General features: G+C 42.4%; 1 protein-coding gene across 2 annotated transcripts in view; it reads left to right on the top strand.

The window, feature by feature from the left end:
• The window catches only part of ME3 (malic enzyme 3), a 292,535-nt gene that overhangs the window by 247,725 nt on the left and 25,570 nt on the right, over positions 1–19,240 (top strand). For both annotated transcript variants that reach the window (XM_073662033.1, XM_073662034.1), the window contains exon 10: positions 12,175–12,288. In XM_073662033.1, the coding sequence (XP_073518134.1) occupies positions 12,175–12,288 (114 nt within the window). The remainder of the gene's footprint in view (positions 1–12,174; positions 12,289–19,240) is intronic.

Here is a 19,240-nt window from a genome sequence, read left to right as displayed (position 1 = left end):
ATTCATAGAGACCTCTCCCATCTATGTTATCTTAATTTTGGGCCCTTTATTGAACAATTCCATACAGACCACGGTTGGCAAGTTAGAACTGTAAGATTCACTACGTGAACCACTGGTGTTTTGTGGAAAAGCACATGTACACCGCGTTCCAAATTATTATGCAAAAAGTGTTTAGGAGTGATAAGGGAAGAATTTGTTTGTTTGTCAGTTAAACTCATTGATGGTGATGTGTGTCAGGGCTCTTTATATCACTGTAAGCAATTGCAGACACCTGTGCTAATTAGTTTGGCAGGTGTGTCCAATGAAAGGCAAGACTACTTAAGAAGGCTCTCTCACATTATTAAGCAGCCTACATTTTCTGCCAAAATGGGAAAGAAAAAGGATGTGTCAGCTGCTGAGAAGCAACAAATTGTGGAGTGTTTAGGTCAAGGCATGACTACAATCAACATTGTGCGATGATCAGGATGAAGTGTCTTGGCAATCAAGAAGTATGTAGCTGATTCACAGTACACACGTGTGCGTGCTGATAAGGGCAAATTGAGGACTCTTTCCTACAGGCAATTACGTCAGGTTGAAAGAGCAGCGGCAAAAAAGCCTTGTCATAGCAGCAGACAAGTTTTTGAAGCTGCTTGTGCCTCCAACGTCCCCCGAACAACCAGATGCAGGGTCCTTCAGAGGTTTGCAGCTGTGCATACGCCATCCTGTCGACCTCCTCTATCCACTTCACACAAGCAGAAACGGCTCCAGTGGGCCAAACATTACATGAAGACTGATTTCAAAACTGTTTTGTTCACGGATGAGTGCCGTGCAGCGCTCGATGGTCCAGATGGATGGAGTGGAGGATGGCTGGTTGATGGACACCCCACGCAAACACGGCTACAGCGCCAACAAGGAGGAGGTGGAGTAATGTTTTGGGCTGGAATCATGGGGAGAGAGATTGTCGGCCCCTTTAGGATCCCTGAAGGCGCTAAAGATGAACTCCATAATGTATGTGGATTTTCTCAAACAGCACTTCCTGCCATGGTTCAAGAAGAAGAACCGTGTATTTCACAGCAAGATCATTTTTCTGCATGATAATGCCCCGTCTCATGCTGCACATAAAACATCTGCATCTCTGGCTGATATGGGCATAAAAGGGGACAAACTTATGGTGTGACCCCCATGCTCCCCTGACCTCTACCCCATTCAGAACCTTTGGAGCATCATTAAAAGGAGTGTCTATGATGGCGGGAGGCAGTTCACATCTAAGCAACAGCTCTGGGAGGGTATTCTGTCCTCATGCAAAACAATTGAAGCAGAAACCATCCAAAACCTGACAAATTCAATGGACGAGAGAGTTCAGAAGCTCCTTTCGAACAAGGGGTCCTATGTGAAAATGTAACATCACCTAGAATAAAGTTTTGAGTTGAAAACTGTTTGATTTCAGTTTCTAACAACCTGCTAATGCTTATAATTTCAAAAATGACCATTTTTTTGGTCTTTATTAAAATGAAAAGGTTGATCGAAAAGTTTGGGGGATCTAAGAGTGTGGCAACCCAGTAGTCATGATTACTTCGAATTCTGACAATATGAGGGTCATGCTGCAGGTAGTGCAGCAAGAAGGCACTTATGTGTCTTGCGCATCTCGGAGCCCCAAAATTATTTTCCGGGCTAGATGCAGCTAAAAATTATTTTCAATTTTAAATCTGGTGGAGCTTATTATAGATGGCCTAATAGGATCAGTCAAGATACAGATAAACATGATTAGTAATTTGAAAGCTTAAAACGTTTGGTAGGGTGATTTTAACCAATCATCAAGCTTTTACTCTCCCCAGGATGACACAGGGGTAGAAAAGTCGTTTCGGATCCATGATTTGTTCATCTTTATGAACGTGAGTCTGTCTACATTATCAGTGGAGAGCCGCGTGCGCTTATCTGTCAGCACACCACCAGCAGCGCTGAACACACGTTCAGACAGAACGCTGGCTGTGGGGCATGACAAGATCTCCAAGGCGTAAGTGGCTAGCTCCGGCCATTTATCCAGATTGGAAGCCCAAAAAGAGCAAGGGTCCAGTGACACAGTCGTGGCTTCAATGTTTACTTGGAGATACTCCTGTACCATCGTCTCTAGGCGTTGACTATGTGTCAGACTTCTTGTCTCCTGTGGCCTTGCAAAGGATGGGCTAAAGAAGTGGTGAAATGATTCCGCAAAATTGATGTTACCAGCAGATACTGTGGTTCTGTTACGGTTTGAGTGCTGGACACTTGACGGTCCCACGGTTGGCAAGTTGGAACTGTGAGATTCACTACGTGCACCACTGGTATTTTGTGGAAAAGCACATGTAAGATTCTGCAACAGTCTCTGCTGATACTCCTGCATGCGTGCATCCCTTTCTATGGCAGGAATAATTTCTGCAAATTTACTTTTGTACCGGGGATCTAACAGTGTGGCAACCCAGTAGTCAGGATTATTTCTAATTCTCACAATTCGAGGGTCATGTTGCAGGTAGTGCAGCAAGAAGGCACTCATGTGTGTTGCGCATCCAGGAGCACCAAGTCCCTGTTGTGTTGGTGGCGAGGTAACAATCATGCTTCCTTCCTCTGTCCTCTCCCCCCAACCTCGCACAACAGAAATGTGATCAAGGTCTCCCTCATCTGATGAGTCTTCCATCAGTTCGTCCTCCACTTCTTCCTGGGCTCCTGCACCTTCCTCACTAGTTTGGCTGCTACCATGCGCCCTGGTAAAACCATCTCCCCCACCCTCACATGCCTGCCGCCTTGGTGCTGCCGACCTTCTGGACCTTGCAGATGTTAGCCCTTCCGCATACAACTCCTCCTCCTCTACTTCCTCCACCTCCTCTTGTGCCACCACCTGACTCCGAATTCTGTTTAACATGTGCTCCAGCATGTAAATCACCGGAATAGTCATGCTGATAATGGCATCGTCAGCACTAAACATCTTCGTCGCCATTTCAAAACTGTGCAGAAGGGTGCATAGGTCCCTGATCTGAGACCACTCCTCCAGCGTGATTTGCCCCACCTCTGAATCTTGTTGGCCCAGGCTATACGTCAGAACGTATTGCACCAGGGCTTGTCGGTGCTGCCACAGTCGCTGCAACATGTGCAGAGTTGAATTCCACCGGGTAGGCACATCGCATTTTAGCCGGTGAAGTGGCAGGCCCAACGACTTCTGTAGAGATGTAAGTCGCTGAGCTGCGGGATGCGAACGGCGGAAGTGAGCACACAGCGACCGTGCCCTCTGCAGAAGGCCATCTAGTCTGGGATAGTGGGCTAAAAATTGCTGGACAACCAGGTTCAACACGTGAGCCATACAAGGCACGTGTGTGACATTGCCCCGGCGAAGGGCCGCACCCAGGTTTGCAGCATTGTCGCACACGGCCTTCCCTGGTTTCAGGTCCAGTGGAGACAACCATTCATGAAATTGGTTCTCCAGAGCTGACCACAACTCCTTAGCTGTGTGACTCACATTTCCCAGACATTTCAATGTAAAAACCGCCTGATGACGTTGAGCCATACTGCCAGCATAGTAAGGAGGTGTGCAGGATCCCTTCTGCGCAGTTAGAAAGCTTGTGGCATGACCAGACAGGCTTTGGGTGCAGGTGGAAGACCGAGAGGAGGTTGAGGAGGCAGAAGCAGTGGAGGAACTTTGACATAAAGAGGATTGACGCACAACTCGTGGGGACGGCAAGACTTGGACAGCAGCCCCTTGTCCTGCTGTCACCATAGTTACCCAGTGCCCAGTCAGCGACATGTAACGCCCCTGTCCATGCCTACTCGTCCAAGTGTCTGTGGTGAAATGCACCCTGTCACACACAGAGTTTCTCAAAGAAGCGGTGATGTTGTGTGCGACATGCTGGTGGAGCGCAGGCACACCTTTCTTTGAGAAGTAGTGCCGACTGGGCATCTGGTACTGGGGCACTGCGACGGACATAAGGTCTCGAAAATCCTCTGTGTCCACCAGGCGGAAAGGCAGCATTTCTGTAGCCAAGAGCTTGCAGATGGTGAAATTCAACCTCTTAGATTTCTCATGGCTAGGAGGAAATGGTCTTTTACTTGTCCACATCTGAGGGACCGAGGGCTGGCTATTGTGCTTAGACGGGGTTGATAAGGGTGTCCCCGGAAAACTGCCGGTCTGTGAGGAAGATGCAGGCGGACATGTTAGGTTGCCTTCATCCAAAGGTGGTGCTATCGATGTCGGACAGCGCTCAACACCAGCTGGTGTTACCACCTCCAAAGAAAATGATGACCTGCCAATCACGCTGGCTGTTGCGGGTAAAGAGGTGGCAGGTCTGCGCCCCAAAACAGGTGTGACTGCTGTCCCCCCAGTCACAGAGGATGAAGAGGCCGCGGATGCACAAGATATGGCAGACGGTGGTTGGCCCGGCCGGCTAGGCCGCATTGTAGCACACTGAGCTTCCCACTGCAACTTATGCTTCATGTCCATGTGCCGGTTCATGCATGAAGTACTCAAACTATGTATTTTTTGGCCTCTACTTAGCTTTTGCTGACAAATGTTACAGATAACACGAGTTGGGTCATCTTTATCGATCTGAAAAAATGCCCAGGCTATGCAAGGCTTAGCACCCATGCGACCTGAAGAGCCACCACGACTTGTGGTGAGAGGCAGAGTTGTGTTTGAGGATGCAGTTGTTGACGTGCTTCCAGTACTACGTCTCTGTCCAGGAAGGCGCAACCTGACCTCGTCGTCACTAGCATCTTCCTCCACCTCCTCTGCTGACCTCATCTCTTGGCTGACTGTGGGTTGACAGTAAGTGGGATCTCCGACCTCATCATCATCACCCTGTGCGTTATCACACCCGTCGTCCTCAGAGCCAACCTGTTCCTGCCCTGACAAAAAACTAAAGTTGTCGCTCCAATCAGGTATTTGAGTCTTATCATCGTCTTCCTCATTGTCTCCACCAACAGGAGTTACAGTTTGGGAATGAGGGTCTACATTATGGTCAGAACCTTCTGCGTCTGGTCCTGGATCCGACTCATAAAGATTCTGGGCATCAGTGCAGATCATTTCCTCGTCTGGATTCACAGAAGCGCTGGAGTCGACCTCTGATTCCCAGGCTATAGTATGAGTAAACAGCTCTGCAGACTCAACCATCTGTTCTACCTCATACTCAGACGGGCAGCTGGAGATTTGGGAGCTGTGAGGAAGCAAGTGCGATTTGGGTGACACCTTTGAGGACTGGAGTATTTGTGATGTTGAAGTTGATGTGGAGGAGAGCCCACTTAAAGGAGCACTTGATATCCGTTGAAGCACCTGCTGTTTTTGTGCCTCATCTGGAATTTGTAGCGATTGGCGTGGCCGTAAGAAAGGGATCTTATCACATTGTCCGCTAAAAGAAGTAGACATTTTAGTTTGGCTGGAAGATGGTCTTTCTTCTGCAGATGTTACTGTTGCTTTAACACCTACCCCACGGACACAACCTTTTTTCCCCTTCCCAACACGCCTATTCCCCTTTCCACCAGCAGCAGGCCTTTTTCCACTCATTTTGGTGGTTAACTAATTCACAACTCTGGAGTTGTTTGCACAAAAAAACAATGGATGGTAACCGAGCAGAGCTGAGTGGCCAAACTGTGGTATTAGGCCAAAACTATTGGCTGGGTTAGATGCAGAAAAAAAATATTTTGAATTTGCAACCTGATGGAGGTCAGTATAGATGGACTAATAGAGAAAGTCCGACACACTACTAGAAGGCCAAATATTTTTTCAGAGGTAGATGCAGAAAAAAATATATTCAGTTTGCAACCTGATGGAGGTCAGTATAGATGGATTAATAGAACAAGACCCACACACAGCTAGAAGCCCAATATTTTTTCAGAGGTAGATGCAGAAAAAAATATATTCAGTTTGCAACCTGATGGAGGTCAGTATAGATGGACTAATAGAACAAGTCCCACACACTGCTAGAAGCCCAAATATTTTTTCAGAGGTACTGTAGATGCAGATAAAAATTATTTTTAATTTGCAACCTGATGGAGGTCAGTATAGATGGACTAATAGAGAAAGTCCGACACACAGCTAGAAGGCCAAATATTTTTTCAGAGGTAGATGCAGAAAAAAATATATTCAGTTTGCAACCTGATGGAGGTCAGTATAGATGGACTAATAGAGAAAGTCCGACACACTACTAGAAGGCCAAATATTTTTTCAGAGGTAGATGCAGAAAAAAATATATTCAGTTTGCAACCTGATGGAGGTCAGTATAGATGGACTAATACAACAAGTCCCACACACAGCTAGAAGCCCAAATATTTTTTCAGAGGTACTGTAGATGCAGATAAAAATTAGTTTTAATTTGCAACCTGATGGAGGTCAGTATAGATGGACTAATAGAGAAAGTCCGACACACTACTAGAAGGCCAAATATTTTTTCAGAGCTAGATGCAGAAAAAAATTATATTCAGTTTGCAACCTGATGGAGGTCAGTATAGATGGATTAATAGAACAAGACCCACACACAGCTAGAAGCCCAATATTTTTTCAGAGGTAGATGCAGAAAAAAATATATTCAGTTTGCAACCTGATGGAGGTCAGTATAGATGGACTAATAGAACAAGTCCCACACACTGCTAGAAGCCCAAATATTTTTTCAGAGGTACTGTAGATGCAGATAAAAATTAGTTTTAATTTGCAACCTGATGGAGGTCAGTATAGATGGACTAATAGAGAAAGTCCGACACACTACTAGAAGGCCAAATATTTTTTCAGAGCTAGATGCAGAAAAAAATTATATTCAGTTTGCAACCTGATGGAGGTCAGTATAGATGGACTAATAGAGAAAGTCCGACACACTACTAGAAGGCCAAATATTTTTTCAGAGGTAGATGCAGAAAAAAATATATTCAGTTTGCAACCTGATGGAGGTCAGTATAGATGGATTAATAGAACAAGACCCACACACAGCTAGAAGCCCAATATTTTTTCAGAGGTAGATGCAGAAAAAAATATATTCAGTTTGCAACCTGATGGAGGTCAGTATAGATGGACTAATAGAACAAGTCCCACACACTGCTAGAAGCCCAAATATTTTTTCAGAGGTACTGTAGATGCAGATAAAAATTAGTTTTAATTTGCAACCTGATGGAGGTCAGTATAGATGGACTAATAGAGAAAGTCCGACACACTACTAGAAGGCCAAATATTTTTTCAGAGGTAGATGCAGAAAAAAATATATTCAGTTTGCAACCTGATGGAGGTCAGTATAGATGGACTAATACAACAAGTCCCACACACAGCTAGAAGCCCAAATATTTTTTCAGAGGTACTGTAGATGCAGATAAAAATTAGTTTTAATTTGCAACCTGATGGAGGTCAGTATAGATGGACTAATAGAGAAAGTCCGACACACTACTAGAAGGCCAAATATTTTTTCAGAGCTAGATGCAGAAAAAAATTATATTCAGTTTGCAACCTGATGGAGGTCAGTATAGATGGATTAATAGAACAAGACCCACACACAGCTAGAAGCCCAATATTTTTTCAGAGGTAGATGCAGAAAAAAATATATTCAGTTTGCAACCTGATGGAGGTCAGTATAGATGGACTAATAGAACAAGTCCCACACACTGCTAGAAGCCCAAATATTTTTTCAGAGGTACTGTAGATGCAGATAAAAATTAGTTTTAATTTGCAACCTGATGGAGGTCAGTATAGATGGACTAATAGAGAAAGTCCGACACACTACTAGAAGGCCAAATATTTTTTCAGAGCTAGATGCAGAAAAAAATTATATTCAGTTTGCAACCTGATGGAGGTCAGTATAGATGGACTAATAGAGAAAGTCCGACACACTACTAGAAGGCCAAATATTTTTTCAGAGGTAGATGCAGAAAAAAATATATTCAGTTTGCAACCTGATGGAGGTCAGTATAGATGGATTAATAGAACAAGACCCACACACAGCTAGAAGCCCAATATTTTTTCAGAGGTAGATGCAGAAAAAAATATATTCAGTTTGCAACCTGATGGAGGTCAGTATAGATGGACTAATAGAACAAGTCCCACACACTGCTAGAAGCCCAAATATTTTTTCAGAGGTACTGTAGATGCAGATAAAAATTAGTTTTAATTTGCAACCTGATGGAGGTCAGTATAGATGGACTAATAGAGAAAGTCCGACACACTACTAGAAGGCCAAATATTTTTTCAGAGGTAGATGCAGAAAAAAATATATTCAGTTTGCAACCTGATGGAGGTCAGTATAGATGGATTAATAGAACAAGACCCACACACAGCTAGAAGCCCAATATTTTTTCAGAGGTAGATGCAGAAAAAAATATATTCAGTTTGCAACCTGATGGAGGTCAGTATAGATGGACTAATAGAACAAGTCCCACACACTGCTAGAAGCCCAAATATTTTTTCAGAGGTACTGTAGATGCAGATAAAAATTAGTTTTAATTTGCAACCTGATGGAGGTCAGTATAGATGGACTAATAGAATGATGCTATGCCCAAAAGATTTTACTTCACTAGGTGCAGTAAAAAAATTGGTATTCTATACACAGGTGTTATATCTTGCAACACAGATAGACTACTCCACTGACTAACACACTCTGCAATAGGCCAAAAATGATTAGCTTTGCTAGATTCAGCCAAATGCTGTGAAAAAACTTGCACAGCACTGGCACAGACCTGCCTGGCAAAAACTGATAGGAACTCATGTAACCTAGTCCTGAAAAGGACTGCAATTACAATTAGTCTTTACTCCCACAACCGATCTATTTAAGAGCACAGACCTCCCTGATAAAAGTCGTAGGAAATGCTGTAACCTAGTCCTTAAAAGGACTGCAATCACAACTATTCCCTACTCCCAAGCTATCTGTATATTTGTGTGAAAATTGGCTTGAAATTAACAAGGTATAGCGCACACAGCAACAGCGGTGCCGTCTAACACGCAGCTGCAGCAGTGAGAAAATGGTGGCGACGGGGAAAATGGCTTGGTCTTATAGGGCAAGGACATGTGACATACACTGCCAATGACACATGCCCTTGCTTGTGTGAAAAAAAGCACTTCGCTCCGTGTGTGCGCTGCTGATAGGCTGACAGATTGCACCTCCCCACTGTAAATGCGGGAAAGAGAAAAAAAAATGGAGATCTTCATTGTTCCTGCAGAGATCCATCCCCTGCCCCTCCCCCCACCCCGCTGTACACTCAAACTGCGTATTAACATTAATTTTCATCATTACTGAGAAAAAATCCAGTTATGATTTTGGTGCACGAACAGTTATCGAACATAACCTCGAACAGCCGAATTTTTCTCAAATTGTTCGTGTTCGCCGAACGGCTCGAACACCGGCCAAAACAGCTCGAATTTGAGATTGGCGAACAGTTCGAGTAGAACAACGCTCATCTCTACTTCCGAGAGCTTGGGACCTTCTTTGACAAGCGTGACCTAAATATGGGACCTTATATACATTACTTTTGGGCTTAGTATCTAGGTTTTGTTTTGCGTTTCCTGGTTACAACCTCTTTCTAAACGCACGGCAATCAACAATTGGCTGGTTTCCAAAATTCTTTTACAGGTTTCACTAAGCCCAAAATGGTCTGAATGAAAAAATATCTTTTTTCTGCAGCGAGAGATTAGTCAGTGAGTCAGACAAGGGCTTTCTGCTCTTATTAGGAGATTTGTAGGTCCCACATTTTATTTTCTTAATATTCTTACATAAAGTGGATGCAAATCTTGATCCCTCTGGATTCTAAACACCTCAACTGAACGGGAAACTAATATCCGCTACGAAGACCAACGATTTACAACACTCAGCGTTTAGTTAGAGTTTTTTAAATTTTAGGTTGCGCTGGTTTTACATCACGACGCGTTTTTTGTTTTTGGTTCTCACCTTAATCAAAGTTCAGATTTTTGGTGTCTGTTCAGATGGTCAAGACTAGAACTAAGTGGAGATGAGCAAAAGCAGTTACAGAACAGGACCTTGGTCTACGCGTCGCCTCGGAAATCGGTGGCCACCAGATCAGAAACGCTACGAGCCTCCACCTATTTGCCAACTTCTTCTTCTGATTATTAGCTCCAGTGGGACGTTTTAGTACATCTTGAGTGTAATGTCGCCAGGTCTACTAATCAGAAGAGTTGCCAGTGATGCCAACAGGTAGGTGGAGGCTCTTAGAGCTTTGGTCCGGTGGCCAACTGACTACCGACGCGGCCACTGGACACAGGTCCTGTGTATCATTTTGCTCAACTGTAGAACAAGGCAAATCAGTCAGGGACTTTGGTATTTCTGCCACAGATTATCATCAATCTGAGATTAAACTCTGTGCTACAGATTGACCAACCTCACGTGGGTAACCTTACTTGTGATTCACTAGAGGTAATCCATGACTTTTTAGCACCGCACATGTGCCAATAATGAACATGCTTCCCTTTAAAGTTGAAGGATCCCAGCACAACACATGAAAGGCTTCATTGACGAGACACTTCTGGGGCACCCGGGAGATTTGCCGACCCTTTTGTGAATTTGTGAGCTCTTGTCTTTCTCTGGGGCAAGTATGCACGAAATCTGTAGATCGTTCTTTGCTCATCGTACTCACTCTTTATGGGAATGTTAGGCTTCCATTGGAGTTCTGGACTTTTTTAGGATGATGCTGTGGTATCGGTGTATACAGCACAAAAGATCAATCACATTCTCAAGTCTCCTAAGGGGGCTAACAATAACAGTAAAAAATATAAAAAAATGCTTTAAAAAAAAAAATATAAAAAAAAATAAAATTAAAAGTTCAGATCACCCCCCTTTTCCCCATTGAATATGAAGATATTAAAATATATCACCGCGTTCAGAAAACTCCAATCTATCAAAATATAAAAGCAATTAACCCGATCAATAAACACCGTAAAAAAAAAGAAAAAAAATTCAAAAGCAACAAAATTACATTTTTTTGGTCGCCACAATTTGACAAAAAATGCTGTAACAAGCGATCAAAAAGTCACATCTATCCCAAAATGGTATTAATAAAAACGTTGTGTCGCCCCGCAAAAAATAAGCCATGACACCGCTCTATCAGCCGAAACATGAAAATGTTACGTGTCTCGGAAAATGGCGACTCGAAGCCAAAACATTTTTTTTGCAAAGTTCTGATTTTTTTTCCCACTAAAATAATAATAAAAACAAACTGGACATGTTTGGTATCACCGTGATCATACTGATGAGGAGATTCATATTGCATGGTCATTTTTACCACAAAATGTACAACATAAAAACAATTCCCAAAAAAACATGTCAGAAGACAATTTCACCACATTTGGATTTTTTTTTTCCCATTGTCCAGTACACTATGTGGTATAATTAATGGTGTCATTCAAAAGTACAACTCGTCCTGCAAAAAATAAGACCTCATACGTCTTCTTGGACTGAAAAATAAAAGAGCTATGGCTTTGGGAAAAATCGGAGGAAAAAACAGGTCCTCCTAAAAATGTAATATCCTGTTTATCTGCAGCCACCACTAGAGGGAGCTCATTACTCACTAATATACTTTGTAATAAAAAAAAATAAACAATGAGCTCCCTCTAGTGGTCGTGCAGAATATTTTCATTTCCCTCTATGATTTGGAGCTTTGTATCAGGAAAAGTTGTGCTGCAATCCTTCCAGAGATATATTGAGAAGCCATACACTGATGTGAAGTTTCGAGACCGTCTCCAGCTGTAATTGAATCCAGTTATTCAGGCATGGAGCCCAGATAGCAGCAAATCGAATGGAGCGTCTGGTGTCACGCTGACACACCGGTGGTGTTACACCGCCCCGTTATCACATCACTTACTGCCAGAGCATTGACAAATTCTCACAACCAATCTGCAGACCGTATCTAACTTTTCTCATTCACGCCGTCTGTGATTTGGCTTTTTTGGATGGAAATTTCCTAGGTAATTTTTAACCCCTTCCTGTATCTTCACGTGCATTTAGGGATTCGGAGTAGTTCGGGCATCTTTACATAGTACACAGCCACACTCTTGAACTACAAAAGAAAAAAAGATTAAAAAACTAGAATAAATAATTCAAAAAATCTATATATACTTTATTTAAAGGGGTATTCCCACAATAGACATGTATCAGGAATCCACAGATCTCTGGTTGCCCCACCACTCCGACTCCAGTGATCAATAGGAAGTGTTGTATTGTGTATGTACATCACGACATTGTCTGTGTTCCGCAGGCTGCCATGGGAATAGCACATCTCATTATCATGGCAATGGCGAAAGAAGGCATTCCCAGAGAAGAGGCCATCAGGAAGATCTGGATGGTGGATTCCAGGGGACTTATAGTGAAGGTGAGCACGTAAATCCCCACATTACTGTACATAGCTTATCAAACAAACTCCATTTCATGAATATAACTACTATAATACTGCTCCTATATACAAGAATATAACTACTATAATACTGCCCCTATGTACAAGAATATAACTACTATAATACTGCTCCCTATGTACAAGAATATAACTACTATAATACTGCTCCTATGTACAAGAATATACTGTAACTACTATAATACTGCCCCCTATGTACAAGAATATAACTACTATAATACTGCCCCCTATGTACAAGAATATAACTACTATAATACTGCCCCCTATGTACAAGAATATAACTACTATAATACTGCCCCCTATGTACAAGAATATAACTACTATAATACTGCTCCCTATGTACAAGAATATAACTACTATAATACTGCCCCCTATGTACAAGAATATAACTACTATAATACAGCCCCCTATGTACAAGAATATAACTACTATTATACTGCTCCTATGTACAAGAATATAACTACTATTATACTGCCCCCATATACATGAATATAACTACTATAATACTGCTCCTATGTACAAGAATATAACTACTATATGTACAAGAATATAACTACTATAATACTGCCCCCCAAGAATATAACTACTATAATACTGCCCCTATGTACAAGAATATATCTACTATAATACTGCTCCTATGTACAAGAATATAACTACTATAATACTGCTCCTATGTACCAAGAATATAACTACTATAATACTACCCCCTATGTACAAGAATATAACTACTATCATACTGCTCCCATGTACAAGAATATAACTACTATAATACTGCTCCTATGTACAAGAATATAACTACTATAATACTGCCCATATGTACAAGAATATAACTACTATAATACTTCTACTATGTACAAGAATATAACTACTATAATACTGCTCCTATGTACAAGAATATAACTACTATAATACTTCTACTATGTACAAGAATATAACTACTATAATACTGCTCCTATGTACAAGAATATAACTACTATAATACTGCCCCCTATGTACAAGAATATAACTACTATAATACTTCTACTATGTACAAGAATATAACTATTATAATACTGCCCCTATGTACAAGAATATAACTACTATAATACTGCTCCTATGTACAAGAATATAACTACTATAATACTGCTCCTATGTACAAGAATATAACTACTATAATAATGCTCCTATGTACAAGAATATAACTACTATAATACTGCTCCTATGTACAAGAATATAACTACTATAATACTGCCTCTATGTACAAGAATATAACTACTATAATACTGCCCCTATGTACAAGAATATAACTACTATAATACTTCTACTATGTACAAGAATATAACTACTATAATACTGCCCCTATGTACAAGAATATAACTACTATAATACTGCCTCTATGTACAAGAATATAACTACTATAATAATGCTCCTATGTACAAGAATATAACTACTATAATACTGCCCCTATGTACAGGAATATAACTACTATAATACTGCCCCTATGTACAAGAATATAACTACTATAATACTGCCCCCTATGTACAAGAATATAACTACTATAATACTGCTCCTATGTACAAGAATATAACTACTATAATACTGCCCCCTATGTACAAGAATATAACTACTATAATACTGCTCCTATGTACAAGAATATAACTACTATAATACTGCCTCTATGTACAAGAATATAACTACTATAATACTGCCCCTATGTACAAGAATATAACTACTATAATACTGCCCCCTATGTACAAGAATATAACTACTATAATACTGCTACTATGTACAAGAATATAACTACTATAATAATGCTCCTATGTACAAGAATATAACTAATATAATACTGCTCCCTATGAACAAGAATATAACTACTGTAATACTGCCCCCTATGTACAAGAATATAACTACTATAATAATGCTCCTATGTACAAGAATATAACTAATATAATACTGCCCTTTATCAGTTTCATTCATCAAATGAATCCAGAAAGGTTTTAATAGTTTTCGTCTCTTTTCCAAGGGGCATTGCTTGTTCAGGTGCGCAGCCAGCGGTGCAACGTGAGGTAATTTGTAACCTAGTGTAGACCTAACCTCCCTAGTAGATGCTCACAATTACATTCTTGCACTAATACTCACAAAGTTTGGATCTCAGTGATCAAACATAGAGGGGCTCTTTAGGAATCTCATGCTTTGTTCACACATTGCGTTCTTTTCATTGTTGCTGTAATGAAGTCTGGCTGGTAATAAGCTGATGGTGGTCTTTCCATATCAGCTGAATACTAGAGGAAGTTGCCTTTGGCTCCATAAATTAGTGGAAATGTAATCATTTATGCCAGTAGTTCAAATGTAGTAATTGGAAAGCCGTGCCCATAGGCTGTGTTCAGGTTGTGTTAAGGCTGCGTGCCATAGGCTGTGTTCAGGCTGGGCCATAGGCTGTGTTCAGGCTGGGCCATAGGCTGTGTTCAGGCTGCGTGCCCATAGGCTGTGTTCAGGCTGCGTGCCCATAGGCTGTGTTCAGGCTGCGTGCCCATAGGCTGTGTTCAGGCTGCGTGCCCATAGGCTGTGTTCAGGCTGCGTGCCCATAGGCTGTGTTCAGGCTGCGTGCCCATAGGCTGTGTTCAGGCTGTGTGCCCATAGGCTGTGTTCAGGCTGTGTGCCCATAGGCTGTGTTCAGGCTGTGTGCCCATAGGCTGTGTTCAGGCTGTGTGCCCATAGGCTGTGTTCAGGCTGTGTGCCCATAGGCTGTGTTCAGGCTGTGTGCCCATAGGCTGTGTTCAGGCTGTGTGCCCATAGGCTGTGTTCAGGCTGTGTTCACATGGTACGGTTTTGACACTGTGCTATACTGTAGGTCATCCGTCTTATATGTACTTCAAAATAATCATCCTTAAAATTACAACTCATTGCACAAGAGCAAAGCTTCATACGTCTTCCTCCACCCAAAAAAAAATAATTAAAATTACTGTAATTTTTGGGCGTTTATAATGGAAACCAATTGAGTTTTGCTGCCCAGTTTGGCCTTAGACTGGGTTGGAGATTGGAGAAATTGCTTATATTTGCTGGATTTTTCTGCCAGTAAATAAAGAAAACCACATTTTTGTTTCCCGCCAGGGATTGAGTCTGGGACAATGCAGTTTTCTAATTTTGTGGCCAATGAATAATCCTATTAAAATAAAACAATTAGTGTTCAGTACTGCACCAGACTGTTATGGCGTTAGTGCCGTTCATTGTACGCAGCAGATGTTCTCAGGCTCCATAAAATTGTAGTTCTTCACCACAAAAAATTCTAAGCCAGCAGAGAAAAAAAGCAAATCTCTGAGCAGAGGAAGAAAAGCAAATGTCTGAGCAGAGGAAGAAAAGCAAATGTCTGAGCAGAGGAAGAAAAGCAAATGTCTGAGCAGAAGAAGAAAAGCAAATGTCTGAGCAGAGGAAGAAAAGCAAATGTCTGAGCAGAGGAAGAAAAGCAAATCTCTGAGCAGAGGAAGAAAAGCAAATCTCTGAGCAGAGGAAGAAAAGCAAATCTCTGAGCAGAGAAAGAAAAGCAAATCTCTGAGCAGAGGAAGAAAAGCAAATGTCTGAGCAGAGGAAGAAAAGCAAATGTCTGAGCAGAGGAAGAAAAGCAAATGTCTGAGCAGAGGAAGAAAAGCAAATGTCTGAGCAGAGGAAGAAAAGCAAATGTCTGAGCAGAGGAAGAAAAGCAAATGTCTGAGCAGAGGAAGAAAAGCAAATGTCTGAGCAGAGGAAGAAAAGCAAATGTCTGAGCAGAGGAAGAAAAGCAAATGTCTGAGCAGAGGAAGAAAAGCAAATGTCTGAGCAGAGGAAGAAAAGCAAATGTCTGAGCAGAGGAAGAAAAGCAAATCTCTGAGCTGTGGAAGAAAAGCAAATGTCTGAGCAGAGGAAGAAAAGCAAATGTCTGAGCAGAGGAAGAAAAGCAAATGTCTGAGCAGAGGAAGAAAAGCAAATGTCTGAGCAGAGGAAGAAAAGCAAATGTCTGAGCAGAGGAAGAAAAGCAAATGTCTGAGCAGAGGAAGAAAAGCAAATGTCTGAGCAGAGGAAGAAAAGCAAATGTCTGAGCAGAGGAAGAAAAGCAAATGTCTGAGCAGAGGAAAAAAAGCAAATGTCTGAGCAGAGGAAGAAAAGCAAATGTCTGAGCAGAGGAAGAAAAGCAAATGTCTGAGCAGAAGAAGAAAAGCAAATCTCTGAGCAGAGGAAGAAAAGCAAATGTCTGAGCAGAGGAAGAAAAGCAAGTCTCTTAGCTCACGTATGTTGTGACCTGGTCATTCATATTGCCTGGCACCAGAGCAATAGCACAACAGTCAGAGACGTACCTAGAAATCATAGGGCCCATAGAAAGAGTCCATCTTGAACTCCCCACCTCCCTTCCAAATAAAAAAATATTCAGCGGGTCAGGGCACATAGGCGCACTTGCAGAAAGGTCATACCTCACAACTTTTAAAAACAGGGAGAGAGACTTATATTGTGGCTCATACTCATAAATAGGGCCCCTGCTAAAGCCTCTCAGTGTTCTCACCCACAATGATACCCCTTTCATAGCCCCTATACAGTGCGATGCCCTCAAAAATGCCCCCCACACACACAGTATGATACCCAGACAGTAAATTCTTCCACAGAATTTGCCCACACAGTACCCCCACTCTGGTCCACCCACAGTAGGATGTCCCCACAGGTCTTCCCTACAGTACAATGCCCTAACAGTTTCCCCCACACAGTATAATGTACTAAAAGCCCACACACAGTATGATGGACCCCGTAGTCCTCCCTCCTCACAGAATTATGGCTCCCCTACAGTATGATGATGCCCCCATAAACCCTACACAGTATTATGACCTCCACAGCTCCCCACATAACATTATGATGTCTCCACAGCTTCCCACACAGAGTGATGGCCCTCATAGCCACTACACAGTATCATGATTCATGACCCCCACAAAATATGATGTCCCCACAGCCTCCACATGCAGTATGATGGCCCCACAGCTCCTCCCCCCAGTTTGATGGACCTCACAGACCCCCACCCAGTACAAGGCCCAAAAGTGCCCTAACAAAAAAAAAATACTCACCCAGCCCTGTTTCCCTGGCAAACATCTCTGGTCTGTGCACTGTGTGGACTAAGGCACCGCACAGCAGGCACAATGCCATGACATCATTGTGCCTGCTGCACCTAGACTCAGATGCAGCGGCTGAGTGGTGGTACAGGGGGCTCCCTGCGCCATCATTGTATTCAATTGTCTCTGAATCCTGGGGATGTAGATGCCAGTAAGATTGAAATGCCGGCACCCGGCTGCCCCCGTTCATGGACCCTACAGTGGCCATGTAGTCTGCTGCTATGGGTTATGCGCGTCTGATTGCAACTACAAATAGGTTTAATTTTTAGACTCTAGATAAGTTCACAATAATCTCTATGCCTCCCAATCTTCTAAAAGGAAAAAATCAACCAATTTATTTATAAAAAGTCTTAATTCACAATTTCCTTTTTCATGTTTACGCTTCGGCGCTGACCTACATTTAGATTATTTGAATTGTATAAAGCTCATCTACACCAATTCATAAACTCCTCTGCTCATAATTGTTCCTTTTGTCCTAATCTACGTATAATTGTATTTGACAGTGCAGCAGCCTATGCTCAAGATCTGCGCTCTTTGCTACTCTGTTATTATCCCCATATATAATGGTAATATCGGTCCTAAACCACTGCTCTGCAGACCATATATGTTTGTACGGTGCAGGTTCTTGCTGATTGTTGTCATTCTTTCTCCCTTTTCTTTTTTATTCAGCCCAGACCGCCATGACCTTTTCTTCCATCTATAATTTGTCCCTGCAAAATGTAACACAGAGGCATCTTTGGCTTCCTGCTTTTCCAGGACCATCCTCACATTCCCCCACCTCTACACACCCAGTGCCCTAGACAGTAATAATGCCCCCTCTGTAATATACTCTCCTTTTGTGCCCCACACAATAACAGTGCCCCCTTTGTGCCCTTACACAGTAATAATATTCCTTCTTTACTTCCTCATAGTAATAATGCTCCCCTGTGCCTCCTTACAGTTATACTTCATCCTATAGAAATAATGTCCCCCTGTGCATCCTTATAATAATAATCCCTCTTGACCCCTTATAATAATGGCCACGAACCTCATTATAATAATACAAAATCCCAGGTGCATTATAATAATAATAATAACAATAATGCCTCCTGTGCTCTCCCTATAATGATTCCCCATTGTGCCTCCCTATAAAAATCCTCCCCTACTGTGCCTGCCCCTGAGCAGTCACTGGTCACACCTCCAAACTTTAAGACATGGATAGGGATACGTGTTGCCAAATTTACAGTTATTTTGCCCCTACTGAAGCCCCTTAGTTTTCTCGCGCACTATGATACCCCTTCCATGGCCCTCATAGAGTATGATGCCCCCAAAAATTTCCCCATACCGAATGATTTTCCCACATTCTTCCACCTACACAGCATGATGACCCCACACACATTATGAATGCCACCATTGACTCCCACACAGTTTAATGTTCACCGTAGCTCCCCACACAGTATGATGGTCCCTCCACAGCATGATGGTATCCACAGTCCCCCACACAGTTTGATGGTTATCCCTCAGCCCCCAACACAGCATGATAGTCCCCCCCCCACAGCCCCAGTACAGTATGATAGAGCCCACCATAGTGTATGATGGTCCCCTCACAGCTCTCTACATAGTATGACTGTCCCCACAGCCCCAATATAGTATGATGGTCCCCCCACACATTGATAGTCACTACTGTCCCCCACACAGTATGATGATTACCCCACAGCATGATGGTCTCCACAGCCCTCACACAGCATGATGATTCCCCACACAGGATGATGATCCCACCACAGCCCCCCACACAGTATGACAGTTCCCTCAAACAGTATTATGGTTCC

The sequence above is a fragment of the Phyllobates terribilis genome, unplaced genomic scaffold, assembly GCF_046119375.1.
Source record: "Phyllobates terribilis strain yellow unplaced genomic scaffold, ASM4611937v1 Scaffold_2__4_contigs__length_985480577, whole genome shotgun sequence".
Taxonomy (NCBI): domain Eukaryota; kingdom Metazoa; phylum Chordata; class Amphibia; order Anura; family Dendrobatidae; genus Phyllobates; species Phyllobates terribilis.
Note: the sequence above shows the minus strand (reverse complement) of the source record. Positions and strands in the feature narration are given on the sequence as shown.